Raw genomic sequence first — 15,465 nt, 5'->3', positions numbered from 1 at the left:
GATGTGTGTGTGTGTGTGTGTGTGCGTGTGCGTGTGTGTGCGTGTGCATGTGCGTGTGTGTCTGTGTGTGTGTGCGCGCGCGCGTATGTGTGTGTGTGTGTGTGTGTGTGTGTGTGTGTGCGTGTTTGTGCGTGCCTTGACGTTGTGAACTGATATTCTCTCTATTCTTTTGTGAACTCTGCTGATTTGGTCTGTGTAGTTCAATCTATCTCATCTACATGATGGTCATCTCTGTTGCTTTGAGAATCAATTCAATGAACTTCACATTAAGTCATTGTGTGTAGACTCCAATGCGTTCGAGTCTGTTCTCTTCAGATATTCAGATATATTCTTTAGTTGTCCTCTTTCCAAAACATATTTCTAAAAATAAAAAAAATATTACAAATAAAAAAAGAAGAAGAAAGAAAGAAAATCTCATTTGTTTTTATAGTTTCCATGCAAGGTTATGTCTTCTTGTAAATGCTACAATTTAAAAAAATGAAAAGAAAAGAAAAAAAGTCTCAAAGCGAAGATGTTTAGTGAACTAGTTTGAGTAAACTAGTACAGGTTACGTAAGGTAAAGGAATTATGACAGGGAGGGTCAGTGATAGGATATGTATTGACCAATCCCTATATACACTGGTTATAGATGAGCACACCTCTGGCTCTCTCCTCTGTGTAGTATAACTGAGCATCTATCTCTCTTTCAGTCATTCTGGACTAATAAATGAGCATTCCACACCTCTGAGCTGTCTTGTGGACTGTATGATTTTCATTTGGTTGCTGTATCCTCATGGCAGATGCTTTGTTTTGTAACTACTGAAATGTACTTATAATGAGAAATAAAATGTATTCAAACTATGAAACACCAGCGTGAAAAACTGAGCATTTGTGTGCTATTTGACCATATTTGCAATGTTAAATTTGATCTTACAAAATGTTTTGTGTGAAAATGAAAAAGGTGCTATAAATGTTAAGCTACCATATATGCTTAGCAAAAATATAGTTATACAAATTCGAAAAATTTGAAATGGCCCCCCTTTCTTTACTATATATATAAAGAATTGTATATTCCGATAAACACTACTAATTTCCGATAAACACTAATAAGCATATTAGAATGATTTCTGTAGGATCATGTGACAATGAAGACTGGAGTAATGATGCTGAAAATTCAGCTTTGGCATCACATGAATAAATTATATTTTAAGATATTAAAATAAAATAGCAAGGAGTCATTGCATTTTAAAATGCAATAAAATAATTCACAATTTGACTGTATTTTTGATCGAATAAACAGAGCCTTGGTGAACATGGTTTTTCAAAAATGTAATACATTACATTTACCCCCACATTTGTAAGGTTTACACTTAAAAACAATTGGAAAATCTGCTATAAACAAGGCAAAATACACACTGAAGATATATTCAGTGATATAAGTCAGTGATATCTTCTGTAACAATGCATTTGAGTAAATGTACCTTTAAAAAAAAAACAGTTGACATTTTACTAGAAAGATAAAATAAATAAATAATCTTTTATACAACCAACTAATTATAAATCCAACAGAGTTGCACAGACACACACAGCGCAGCAGAGGACTTGTGCGATAGACAGAATTAATGATACATTTCTGTGTCCTCTTGTTTCTCTCCACCCTTGACTCCCAAGTTAAGTGTAGTACATGGTATTAGCTGCAGGGCTACAGGCCTGTGTGTGTGTGTTTGTGTGTGTGTGTGTGTGTGTGTGTGTGTGTGTGTGTTTGTGTGTGTGTGTTTGTGTGTCTGACTTGGGAGCAGTACGGATTATGACAGCTCACATTACTGGCTGTGTTCCTGCTAACTGTGGCTTTCTACCCTTGGGCTATAGTCGTGTTGATTCCCCAAACCTGTGAGAGCTAGAGACTAGTGTGCCAATTGATGCTCATCCTCTTTTTTCAAATTTCTCTTGTCCTTTTCTGACTTTTTCAGTCAAGACAATCATTTCTATAGTCCATGTGAATGTACAATTCAGTGTATGTGGCATAAATTAGACTAAATGGCCTTTTTTGACATTCCAAGCAGTCATGTGATCTACATACAATAATCGGATATGTCTGTTGTTTCTCTGATGTCATTAACTGTATCAAAGCAACACATATAAACATAGGACATGTCGTTCAAGGACGTTCCTTCTCTCCAGCTCTCTTATAAAGATGGATTTGCCCCATCACACACTCTCATCATAGGACAATGATAAGTGATAACTGACACCCTTTGGCACAGGGGCCTGTTGTGTCAATACCTCAGAGAGATAAGACCCTGCTCTCTAAACACATGAAAGCCATCCTCACACACACATATACACACAAGCACTGCTTCCACTGCAACATTTTCCCATTATAGGTCCGTATTTCATGTTTTTCTTAACCTTTTTCCTGTGAGTTAGCCTGGTCTCAGCGGAGGGAAACTCGATCTCCTTTAGTCTGATGGGATCCATATTTGTGTTAACCTGCTGTCGGGACCCTGTTGAAGGGAGGTGTCTGAGGTCAACGCCTGACTAATTTTTAAACGGATCAGCTACACTAGACCAGATGGAGAAAGGCCTGGACCTAATAAAACTCATATCCTGAAAAAGTAAACGTTTCTTTTTCCTGCCCCCCAGACAGACAGACAGACAGACAGACAAACAAACAGACAGATAATATAGATAGATAGATAGATAGACAGACAGACAGACAGACAGACATACAGATGGCAAAGGATGTCAATTAATATTGCATTAACCTTTCAACTGTAATGATATGACAAAAAATGAGTAACACATTAAGTTACACTTTATTTTATTGTGTACAGTGTGTATTCACTATTAGGGTTAGAGTTTGTTTTAGGGTTGGTTGCATATAATTATGCTTAATTTACTCTTTACTATAGTAATGAGGACACGGTGAACTATATATATATATATATATATATTATATGGTGACTGAAAGATCACCATATTCATTATTTAAAATATTACTAGTGTGTGTGTGTGTGTGTGTGTGTTTTACATGTATCATAGTAATATTTTAAATAATGAATATGGTGATCTTTCAGTCACTGTACCAAGGTATCAGAATAGTATTTATTTAATACATAGTGATATGTAATAAATATATATACATAAATGTTTGTATGTTTATATCAAACTGTACCCTTACGTGTTGTAAAAAGTATTTAAGCCCATTAGCGTCACTCCATCTCGTCATGGTGTCATATTTGTGTGAGTGTGTGTATCCGATGTGTTTAAGAAGGCTGCACAGTTGGGTTGCTGTGTGCCAGCACTTGTAGCCAGGCAGATGGTGACCTGCGCTTGAACCTATCTTCTCTCTCATTTGTTCAGCTGGCTTTCATTCGGTCTGCATGCAGGCTGCATACTATAGCAAATGCAATTCTTTATTCAGACCACCAGATGGTACTATAAAACAATTTATAGCATCATTGCTGCTGATGGAAGCTTAACACTGTTCTTTGAGCACCAACACACGACAGATACAATATTACAATCAAGAAATGTATATTACCACAGTAAATCTTGATAGAAATGATGTGAGAGTTTGTGGCACACATTTTAATACTCAGACCTTATATTTTTGTTGTGTCGTTAAGTAAGTCACATAGTTACAGACTATTTATACAGTAGCATATCTTGTCATTAGGGCCAACTAAATGATATATGAAAGAGAAGGGCATTGCCTGCAGAGAGAATTGCACTCTATTTCCATTTTCAATCTGCAGTCAATCCGTAATCAATCTTATAAGACGTTCTTTGACAGGCTTTTCACATTTTTACACATTTTTGCACACTCTTCCTCTCTCATTTACACGCACGCAGACAACAGTCATATGTCACCATTCGAGAGCTCTCTGTGCGTCTGGATGCACACCGTGTCATAATGATCATCATCGGCAAGCACATACAGTCTCACACACACATACACATGCAACTTAACAAGAGTGTGTGTGTGTGTATGTGTGTGTGTGTGTGTGTGTGTGTGTGTGTGTGTTTGCTCAGCTCTCAGGCAGGGTCTTATGAATCGATGATCATGTGGTATAAGAGAGATAGATGGCTTGGAGCTCCGTCTTGTCTTCTCTAATTGTAAAATATTAGTTGCATTAGAGTGTGTTGGGTGATTAATGGAACTTATTTGGAGGTGGCCCTTCCTGGCCCTCCCCCCTGCCAAAGCCTTCTCTACTGACTCCTCCAAACTGAAGGATTTCTCTTACAGCAGACAAATAGGTCCTGGGGACAAAATAGAAAGGAAGGAATGACAAGAGAGGAGAAGAAGGGAAATTCAAGAGAAAGAGATGGAAAGAGTTGTATGAGAGTTGTAACACGAGAGCGAGATAATTTATTCGATTTTATATGTAATTCCAGGTAGCTTACATGCAAACGGTCACATATTAGTCGCCTTCATCAATATTTATATGTCTGCGTAGGAATAGATTAGTATCGGTGTGTATAAAAGCTGACTGGAAATGTTATTGATACCTGAGCAGATGAGCACTTAGTCCTGCTGGAGGTCCAGCACTGACGCTCGGCCCTGCTCCTCTTAGCCAGCCATTAGAAAGCCATGGATCATGTTATAGCCAGCAGAACAACACCAGCTGACCCAGTGCTGGAGCTTCAGCCACACATACCTTCATCCGCTGCCTTTGTTCCTATCCGTGTTTCTGTCTGCTTACTCCTGGGCCTGTGGGAAAGGGAATGTTTTGATTGTCTTTTAATGTGGAGGCCTTGAGGAGCAATGGTCTGATAGATCTTGGTATTCTAACTATTATTCCTTAGACACAAAGTTGTAAATAAAAGCCTGGAAGGAACATAATCATTTAATCTTGTCAAGCACAATACAGTGCTATACATAAACTGCTGCTTGCTTCAAATGTTAATATATTCACTTTTTGTTCATCTTATATTCATCTTATTGTAAAGTGTTACTAATTCTTGAGAAACTATCATTACATTGGAAGCAACACTCTGTTTTCTCAAGCAACAACGAAATAAATGTGAACTTGAGGGGAGAAAGCTCTATATGTGTATTTCTCTATTAATAGTCTCATTTTTGTTTGTATACTGCATTTAGTTACATTTTTGTGATTATGGTATTTTTTTCATGCAATGTTTGCCTTAGAAAATAATACTATATTAATTACCACAAAACATACTTTTTTTTTTTTTTGGAGATAATACCATGGTATGATAATGCATTTTGATAATACCATGATACAGTACTATGAGAGGAAAGATAATATCAACACTTTTTTAGGGTTTTGCTCATTAAAAAAAAAATAGCAATGGTTTAGCTTTGACATTGCTGCTGTCATTCCGTTTGTCAATTAAATTTATTAATTATCTGAGTCTGGTAAAATTAAATTAGTTGTACACAAAGGCTGATGTTACATGTTATTTATCTGTAATGGTGGTACAGTATGCGATGAATATAAACAAATGAAAAAGCTCTTTATTGTGATTAATTATTTAAAGTGATATACAACATGCTCAGCCACTGACACTATTTTAAGATTACGTAAGTATGAGTTTATGAGATTATGTAAGTATGACTTAAATTTAAGTATGAGCATTAATACAGGTCAGAAATCAAACAATATTCTGAAATGGAAGTACATATTTTAATACATTTAAAAGAATGAAAATTAGTTATTATTAAGTGTTAGATCTACATTTCTACTTTTGGTCCCACTTTATATTAAGTGGCCTTAACTACTATGTGCTTACATAAAAAAAATAAGTACAATGTACTTATTGTGTTCATATTGTATTGCAAAACACTTTTGCTGCTATTGAGGTGGGATATGGGTAAGGTTAGGGACAGGTTTGGTGGTTTGGGTAGGTTTAAGGGTGGGTTAAGGTGTAAGGGATGGGTCAACAGTGTTATTATACATGTAATTACAGAAATTAATTATAGATGTAATTACATGCAGGTATTTTTTAAAATATAAGTACAATGTACAAACATGTATGTACACAATAAGTGCATTGTACCAAATGATTAATTTAAATGTAAGTACATAGTAGTTAAGGCCACTTAATATAAAGTGGGACCCTATTTTTTTCCATACAGACGTGATTTATTAATTTTTTTAAAGACAATCAAATCAGGCTCACAAACAACACAAAAGCAAGTGTAACTTTTAAAAGGATGACTGTTTAAAATGATTTATTGTTAAAAAAAGCTGTCTTTTATTTTGGGAGGAATTAGAGGATTCCATTTTAAAGCTTTTAAAGTTATTAACAATGTTCCATATATTGAAGGTTATTAGTATCCCTGCTCTATATATCAGAGTCCCGATACCTTCACTCAGCCATGCTACATTCATTTTCTATAAGGGGCAATTATGTTTTTTTATTCAGTATGACCACTTTCAGAGTGAAAGTAGTCAGGTACGAGATGGTCTTTTTTCTCTCTCCTTTGCACAAACACATACACTGCACACACTCACATACTCGTAGACATTTATTATGTGTCTGTCGTGACAGCTCAGCACTAGAATGTGCAGCAATATGCTCTATTGGGAGAGAGAGAAGTAGAGAAGTGAGCAGTACTGCAGATGAGTACTCATGAACTCTTCTTCCCCTGGCCACACAGATACCCACACACAGACACACAATCCTGCTGAGACTGCCTGACACATCGCTCTCATCACATGATGTATATACTGCCTTTTACCCATGAGCCTTTCTAACTCTTGACCAATCGCGGGACTCCATGCAGGCCCTTGCCAGCACCTCTCATGCACTGTCAGTGAAGGAAGTGGTATATTATCCCAAAAATCCTTCCCTGGAACTTTCTGCACACAGTTACTCAGACATGTCCATGTGGAAAAACAAAACGAAATGCTCTGGAACACATCAAATAATTCCATTTGTTCAGAAAAGAGAGAAATTAAGCCAAGTAAGGAAGATTGAAAAGAGATATAGTGGCAGGCAGACTGGGAAATGTATAGCTGAGAAACAGAGAGTGTATTAAGAGGTACGTCTGCTGCAGCAGTTTGTAATCTAGTTCAGTGTTTAACATGGGAGCTGCTTCACTGGTGGAGCTTTTAGAGATTGCTTTTGATACATACACACACAACGCCAAATCCTAGTTTTTTCGTGTTGTTTTTTTTTTTTTTTCCCAGAGAGCCAAACTACAGCATCGGTTCTCCAAACTATGAACTGATTTCCATTAGAGCTGCATTTGGTACTATAAAATCTCTCATACCTTTTCTTTTCAGTCTGAGAAATATTTCGACTAGATGCTCATTAACAGTCCAAACTGTTCCTTGTTTCTATGTGGAAATCTCTTGATATTTATGTGAATGCATTTAAAGTTTATAATGATAAAACTTAACTACGGTAGATTATGCAACTGAGCACAGTGCAGGTGTAAAGATGTTCAGCTTGATGCCTGTCCATTGTAGCAGCGTCTTTGCCTGTTTTGTGTTTACTGAATCAGAGCGAGTGGATCTGAAGCTGCGATGTCGGATTTAGTGTGGAATCTTCCTCAGCAGGGTTTTGGGAGCAGGTGGGGAGAGATAGTGTGTGGCGCACTAACGTTGCGGAGGGATTTGGGTGTTTGGAAGCTCTCTTTGCTGAGTAATCTCCCAACCTTTACAACACGCAGGTTATTACTGGCCGACAGATGGTACATCACTTTTTACTGCTCACACCTTCTGTGGCTTGCCTTCTCCCCAGACACACACTCCCTCTGTTTTTCTTTATCTTTTCCTTCTCTTCCATATAGGTGACACTCAAACAGAGACACACACACACAGAAAGAAAGTTTATAAGCAAATGGATATGCAACACTTGCTGCACAGAGCAGAAAAACCTTGTCCCAAAACATACACGTGCACAGCATTGTGTAATCCCTACAGATACAGATTCATTATAGATATTCTTTGAAATATCACAATGGCTTAGAGTATCTTTTTTATCTTATATGCAGAAATGGTTTTGCTTACAGAAGCACATTATGTGTTGTTCAGAAATATTTGAAGTACAGAAATCATTATTTCCCAGGGAGAGTAAATGAGTTAGACGTACAGTAGGTGATCTTTGAGCCAGTTGACTCTCCACAGTTATGCCTTTAACACTTATACATCTGTTCCAGTCCTTGAATCTGATTGGTCGAGCACAGTCCAACAGTACTTACTGCAGACTTTTTACTCTGTCTTTAGACGGACTGTCAGTCTGTGTATATATAAGTGGTGAGGTTTTTCAATGACCCTTTCTGCATGTTACATCATTATGCCAGTAGGTGGCAACAGGTGACTATAAGTGAGTCATTGATTAATTCATTGATTCGATTTGTTTAAAACAATGATTCACTCAAGAATGAAACAAGTGACTTTCTTTATGTGGCAGTCATTGAATAATTAATTGAACCAATTCATTTGAAAATCCTGATTCATTCGAGAACAAAAAAAAAAACAAAACAAAAAAAGAGAGACTGGATGCATCAGAATGTGCCTACTTCAATATAGTAGGTGAAAAATAGTAGTATGTCCGAAATTACAATATTATGCAATTGTCTTTATGAGTGAGTCATTGAATCATTCATTCGACCGATATGTTCAAAAAACACTGATTTGCTCAGGAACACCATTACTGTTGCATCATTTGGAACTATTTTTGTTCCCGACCCAAATATTTTGTCTGAAATGTAAGTAACTCAATTTTAACCTCCTGTTTGTTGACCTGTTGTATAAAAGCAAGATAACATGTATTCTTGTTGTAAATACCATGACACATACTGTGTGATACTGACACAGAGCAGAAGTGTTTAACTCAGGTCACCTTGTTCATATCTGCAGTGTGAGTTGAAATAAAATAAGTGTTTAAACCCTTATTAATTACCCGTAGGGTGTAAGTCTCTCTCTCCTTCAGTATTGCTATCTCGCTTGTTCTCAGATTTGAGTTACTCACAGTGAGCATCTGAAAGTCATTAGAGGCTCTGCAGTCTGTCAGGTGTCAGCCCATACACACACACACACACACACACACACACACACACACACACACACAAACAAACATCCCAACACGCAATACATGCAGTTTCCACCTCACACAAAGTCACACACATGCAGAAACAGACATTCATGACATGCTCATGAGCTATTATTTTTTCAAAGACATGCCGCGCATACACAGGGACACATGCTCGGGTGTGTAAACACACACACAGTAAAAGTGCTGAAGCCCTGCAGGTTCTTTTTGCTGCGTGGGGCAAGGGATTCGTCATGTGCTGATGAGCTGTTATAATAATATATGAGCAAATCACAAGCATTCTGCAAATTAATCATTTTTCCTCCTCAACACACTTCTCCCGCTCTTTCTCTGTCACACACACGTACACAATCTTTGTTTCTGAGCGTTGGAGAGGGTGACTTCTCACAGACAGACAGAGGTGAGAGGCAACACTCTTTCACAGATGGTAGCTCTGGCATCAGATGGAATTTATATAAGACTGATTCTGATTACATGCCAAAGCACCTCCATGTCTGTGTGAGTGTCAGTGTGTGTGTGTGTGTGTGTGTGTGTGTGTGTGTGTGTGTGTGTGAGAGCTTGTGTCTGCTTGCTTACATACCACAAGCGTACTGTTCAAATGCATCTTGTTGTTTTTTTAGAATGTGTGTGTATGTGTGAATAATGAGATAAGAAAAGGAGAATGAAAAGAAGAGTATGAAAGAGCAAGAACAGGAGGTGCCACAAGAGGGAGCATGAGACATGTCTTCAGAGACGATGAAGATTAAAAATATACAGACTAAATACAATAGCAGTTAAGAAAGTGTATCTATACCAGAGAAAACGAGTGCACTGATTGAATAAATGTGTTATTTTTTTCATTTTTGGAATGATGGACGGCAGGATGGACAATGATGGAGTGATATTGGGGAATTTGCAGGAAGTGGGTGTTGTCATCAGTTCTCCCTCCTCCTCCTCTCCTTCGCCCTCTGATCTCCACATATGAGGCCTTCAGGGGTTAATTAGGCAGGCGTGATAATGGCACTGCTGAAAATAATAGAACTCTTTCTCTCTCTTTTTCTCTCTCTATTTTGAGATAGTGTTAGAAAATGATGGAAAGGGGTATGAAAAACAGGAGGGAAAAGATAAAAATTACCTGTCATTTCCATATGTTGTTTTACAAAACTTAGTACACATAGAGGTGCAAATGTGTTCTGGTGTGTTTTTTGGCTACAAAACATTCAAAAGATTTATTGACCATTGGTAACAAGTACATTGGAATTTTTACTCACACAGGACTCACAGTTTCAGGAAACAGAGTGAAAAAAAATGAGGAAAGGGTTGACACATACCGGAGAGAAAGAGAAGGAGAATGGAGAAATAAAATTCTTCATACTAGTTCATATCACTTGGCACCTCAATTGCAGTAGATATGAATCACTGGAGAGCTTTGGAAAGAGGAATGGAAGAAAGAAAGTGAACAAGAAAAAAAGAAAGATGCCATCACTGTGGTTATGCTTCACATATACACATGTTCACCTATAATATAAATTATAACAGCATCACTTATTGGCAATTTTTGTTTTTAGATTTTAATTAAGATTAAATTACAAGTTGATTTTTAATGTTATAATGCTATAATATACACAATAATGTTTATTGATATTGTGTGTATGCTTTAGAGGCTGAGGGCACTAAAGTAAGAAAAAGATACATGAATTTGAGGAAGATGTTAGCATGCTTTGCTATAAACACTCAAAAACAAACATGCTGTAGTGTTCTAGCATGGCACCCACACTATAACACACTGTAATCTTTGTACATAAAATCTCCAGCTCTGCCCCTTCTTCTCTTGTCATTTAGGAACGTGCAGCAACAAGCCAAAATTGCCCCAATTAGTTTCTAAGTAATCGAGGCAACTATTATGGGAAACACTTTGAGATGGCCTTTTTGATATAAGAAAAAATGTGCCCTGCCACAGAACACCCCTTGAAAAATGATTAATTGTTGACAATTATTTTGACCACCAAGTAGGCACCCTGAAGGGGCAGTATTATCTCACTTTGAAAAGGGAAGCTGGAGGAAGCTTTTCTGGATGAATACGAAGAGCTGTGATGGAGGTTATATGTCAATTGGCTTTCTTCTTTTGTGTTTCTTTCTGAGCCCTGTTAATCATTTACCTGTTGTCCTGTCATGGCCACAGTGTGCATAATGTTCTCCTCTCCATATTCCTTCTTAATTCTGTCTTTCTCTTTCTGTTTATCCTGAAAATTGATTGAAACTCGCTCCATTCTCCAGGCAGTTGGACCAATCTGTGACAGCTCCCAGCTCTCTTTGCGTTTGCCTAAACATTTCCTGCTTCAGGAAAAGAGACTAAATATGGGGAGAAGAAAATAGAGGAGAAGAATAGAGAAAGAAAGCTGACTTACAGTTGGTGACGCTAGTTCACTCTACGTATAAAGTGGCTTGAGAATATGCTGCCTCTCAGACTTAGCGCAATGTAAGGGAGTGTGAAATTAAAGTGCGTATGAATGAAACGGCTGGGATTGTGCATCACCGGATTTCTTATCAGACAACTGGAACATCGAAAGCTCTAAAACTTGTAGCAATCCCCTTTGTAGCGAGGCCTCAGCAGACATTGTAGTATTCGAAAGCCGATGAGACTCCAAAGCCAAACACAAAGTGCTTATAAATCCTTATGTTTTTTTTGTAACACACACATATGCAAGCAGATGACAGTACGCACACTTACTTTGAGGATGCTTACATTTTTTACGTTGCGTCATGGCTACACCTTTAATGCAGCCGCTTTACATTCTCTGCACCATCGCGGCTGCTATTTTAAACCGCCATGTTAATTTGATTTAGTGCTTTTCAAATTGAATTGAGAAAAATGGAGAGCAAATGTACTGTTATTAATGTTCTAAAGTAGCGCATTGCTGAAAGTGCCTGGCTTTGCTCTAAGTGGATGGGCCCGACAAGAGATATGATAGGCACGCAATCTGCATTCCTCAAACAGACTTGTGTGGGCTATTAAGGGCCATTGTGTACAATGCACTGTTGATCAGATCCAATCTCTTAAACAGTTGTACTTGTTCTAAGCTGAAAAGAGCACTTACTTTCGAACTTCTGTAGGATAACGCACAAATAAAACGTCTGCATCTGAACAGCAGAGATTGTCCATGGATGAATCAAAGACATGCTTTTGATACATACTGATGAATCAGACGATTAAACTTCCATATTGTGGTGATTGTAACCAGATACTACACATAAGAATTATCTGAGCCCTTTGATTAATATCAGGCACAAAATGTTGAATTCTTTTGAGATAAAGTGTATGTGTAACAATCTTCACTGACATTGTACTGGACGATAATGTTGTCGGTTTCTTCCCAGGTCATGGAGGTCAGAGGCAATTCCAGTGCAGCTACTGCCCTTACAGCGCCTCTCAGAAAGGTAACCTGAAGATCCATGTGCTGTGTGTTCACCGCATGCTCTTTGACAACAGCCAGTATCCCGATCGGCGCTTCAAACGCTCCCGCATAGACTCGGATGTCTCCGGGAACTCAGAGGATGGGAATTTTCCCTCCTCTGGCCAGGTGAACAGAGAAGAATGTATTTTTGGTGATACTCCTCAATCTCTTGAGTGAAGCGGCGTAAAACTCAATCCAGGGATTTCTAAGGACCTTCAGGGGTTTGAAGTGATAATGATACCACCTCATACAAGCATTCCCATAGCATCAATGTAAAAAAAAAAAAAAAAACATTAAGAAATTTAAAATTCTCCCCAAAACACATCTCAGGTTACGTATGTAACGAGACACTGCATCCTCTAGGGGTCGCTATAGGGGAACACCTTCAGTGTGACCGGTGTCTGAAGCATATATCTAAAAACGACAATAACATTGGCCGGCGACAGCCTATGTCATTACCCTGGGCGATCACAGTATAAAAGGGCACCGGGAGAACACGTCATCCGCTTCTTTGTCTGAAGTTTGCGTCCGAAGCATGGCAGGGAAACTAGAGGACGCAGTGTCTCGTTCCCTACTCAGGGAACCATGGTTACCTACATAACCTGAGACGTTTCCTTTCAAGGGAACTTCGAACTGCGTCCTCTAGGGGTCGTTATGGGGAACAGTATACCCACGTCACCATGCTGAGGGGAGTGCATGCCAAACCACAGGCAGAAAAAAAGAAAGATGCCATCACTGTGGTTATGCTTCACATATACACATGTTCACCTATAATATAAATTATAACAGCATCACTTATTGGCAATTTTTGTTTTTAGATTTTAATTAAGATTAAATTACAAGTTGATTTTTAATGTTATAATGCTATAATATACACAATAATGTTTATTGATATTGTGTGTATGCTTTAGAGGCTGAGGGCACTAAAGTAAGAAAAAGATACATGAATTTGAGGAAGATGTTAGCATGCTTTGCTATAAACACTCAAAAACAAACATGCTGTAGTGTTCTAGCATGGCACCCACACTATAACACACTGTAATCTTTGTACATAAAATCTCCAGCTCTGCCCCTTCTTCTCTTGTCATTTAGGAACGTGCAGCAACAAGCCAAAATTGCCCCAATTAGTTTCTAAGTAATCGAGGCAACTATTATGGGAAACACTTTGAGATGGCCTTTTTGATATAAGAAAAAATGTGCCCTGCCACAGAACACCCCTTGAAAAATGATTAATTGTTGACAATTATTTTGACCACCAAGTAGGCACCCTGAAGGGGCAGTATTATCTCACTTTGAAAAGGGAAGCTGGAGGAAGCTTTTCTGGATGAATACGAAGAGCTGTGATGGAGGTTATATGTCAATTGGCTTTCTTCTTTTGTGTTTCTTTCTGAGCCCTGTTAATCATTTACCTGTTGTCCTGTCATGGCCACAGTGTGCATAATGTTCTCCTCTCCATATTCCTTCTTAATTCTGTCTTTCTCTTTCTGTTTATCCTGAAAATTGATTGAAACTCGCTCCATTCTCCAGGCAGTTGGACCAATCTGTGACAGCTCCCAGCTCTCTTTGCGTTTGCCTAAACATTTCCTGCTTCAGGAAAAGAGACTAAATATGGGGAGAAGAAAATAGAGGAGAAGAATAGAGAAAGAAAGCTGACTTACAGTTGGTGATGCTAGTTCACTCTAAGTATAAAGTGGCATGAGAATATGCTGCCTCTCAGACTTAGCGCAATGTAAGGGAGTGTGAAATTAAAGTGCGTATGAATGAAACGGCTGGGATTGTGCATCACCGGATTTCTTATCAGACAACTGGAACATCGAAAGCTCTAAAACTTGTAGCAATCCCCTTTGTAGCGAGGCCTCAGCAGACATTGTAGTATTCGAAAGCCGCTGAGACTCCAAAGCCAAACACAAAGTGCTTATAAATCCTTATGTTTTTTTTGTAACACACACATATGCAAGCAGATGACAGTACGCACACTTACTTTGAGGATGCTTACATTTTTTACGTTGCGTCATGGCTACACCTTTAATGCAGCCGCTTTACATTCTCTGCACCATCGCGGCTGCTATTTTAAACCGCCATGCTAATTTGATTTAGTGCTTTTCAAATTGAATTGAGAAAAATGGAGAGCAAATGTACTGTTATTAATGTTCTAAAGTAGCGCATTGCTGAAAGTGCCTGGCTTTGCTCTAAGTGGATGGGCCCGACAAGAGATATGATAGGCACGCAATCTGCATTCCTCAAACAGACTTGTGTGGGCTATTAAGGGCCATTGTGTACAATGCACTGTTGATCAGATCCAATCTCTTAAACAGTTGTACTTGTTCTAAGCTGAAAAGAGCACTTACTTTCGAACTTCTGTAGGATAACGCACAAATAAAACGTCTGCATCTGAACAGCAGAGATTGTCCATGGATGAATCAAAGACATGCTTTTGATACATACTGATGAATCAGACGATTAAACTTCCATATTGTGGTGATTGTAACCAGATACTACACATAAGAATTATCTGAGCCCTTTGATTAATATCAGGCACAAAATGTTGAATTCTTTTGAGATAAAGTGTATGTGTAACAATCTTCACTGACATTGTACTGGACGATAATGTTGTCGGTTTCTTCCCAGGTCATGGAGGTCAGAGGCAATTCCAGTGCAGCTACTGCCCTTACAGCGCCTCTCAGAAAGGTAACCTGAAGATCCATGTGCTGTGTGTTCACCGCATGCTCTTTGACAACAGCCAGTATCGCTTCAAACGCTTCAAACGCTCCCGCATAGACTCGGATGTCTCCGGGAACTCAGAGGATGGGAATTTTCCCCAGGTGAACCAGGTGAACAGAGAAGAATGTATTTTTGGTGATACTCCTCAATCTCTTGAGTGAAGCGGCGTAAAACTCAATCCAGGGATTTCTAAGGACCTTCAGGGGTTTGAAGTGATAATGATACCACCTCATACAAGCATTCCCATAGCATCATTGTAAAAAAAAAAAAAAAAACATAAAAAAATTAAAAATTCTCCCCA

At 38.4% G+C, this 15,465-nt stretch overlaps 1 protein-coding gene across 6 annotated transcripts in view; it reads left to right on the top strand.

Annotated features, from left to right (window-relative positions):
• Window positions 1-15,431, top strand: part of LOC107691894 (zinc finger protein 536-like) — a 196,922-nt gene extending 181,491 nt beyond the window's left edge. For 5 of the 6 annotated variants that reach the window (XM_016490725.1, XM_016490727.1, XM_016490726.1 and 2 more), the window contains one exon: window positions 12,367-12,703. In XM_016490725.1, the coding sequence (XP_016346211.1) occupies window positions 12,367-12,620 (254 nt within the window). In that variant the 3' untranslated portion in view covers window positions 12,621-12,703. Of the gene's footprint in view, window positions 1-12,366; window positions 12,704-15,274 lie in introns of those variants that run through there. The other variant, XM_016490724.1, reaches the window with a different exon arrangement.
• The last annotated feature ends 34 nt before the right edge of the window (window positions 15,432-15,465 follow it).

This window comes from Sinocyclocheilus anshuiensis, unplaced genomic scaffold (assembly GCF_001515605.1).
Source record: "Sinocyclocheilus anshuiensis isolate Anshui unplaced genomic scaffold, SAMN03320099.WGS_v1.1 scaffold754, whole genome shotgun sequence".
NCBI classification, from domain to species: Eukaryota; Metazoa; Chordata; class Actinopteri; order Cypriniformes; family Cyprinidae; genus Sinocyclocheilus; species Sinocyclocheilus anshuiensis.
This window is presented reverse-complemented; position numbering and strand designations above follow the sequence as displayed.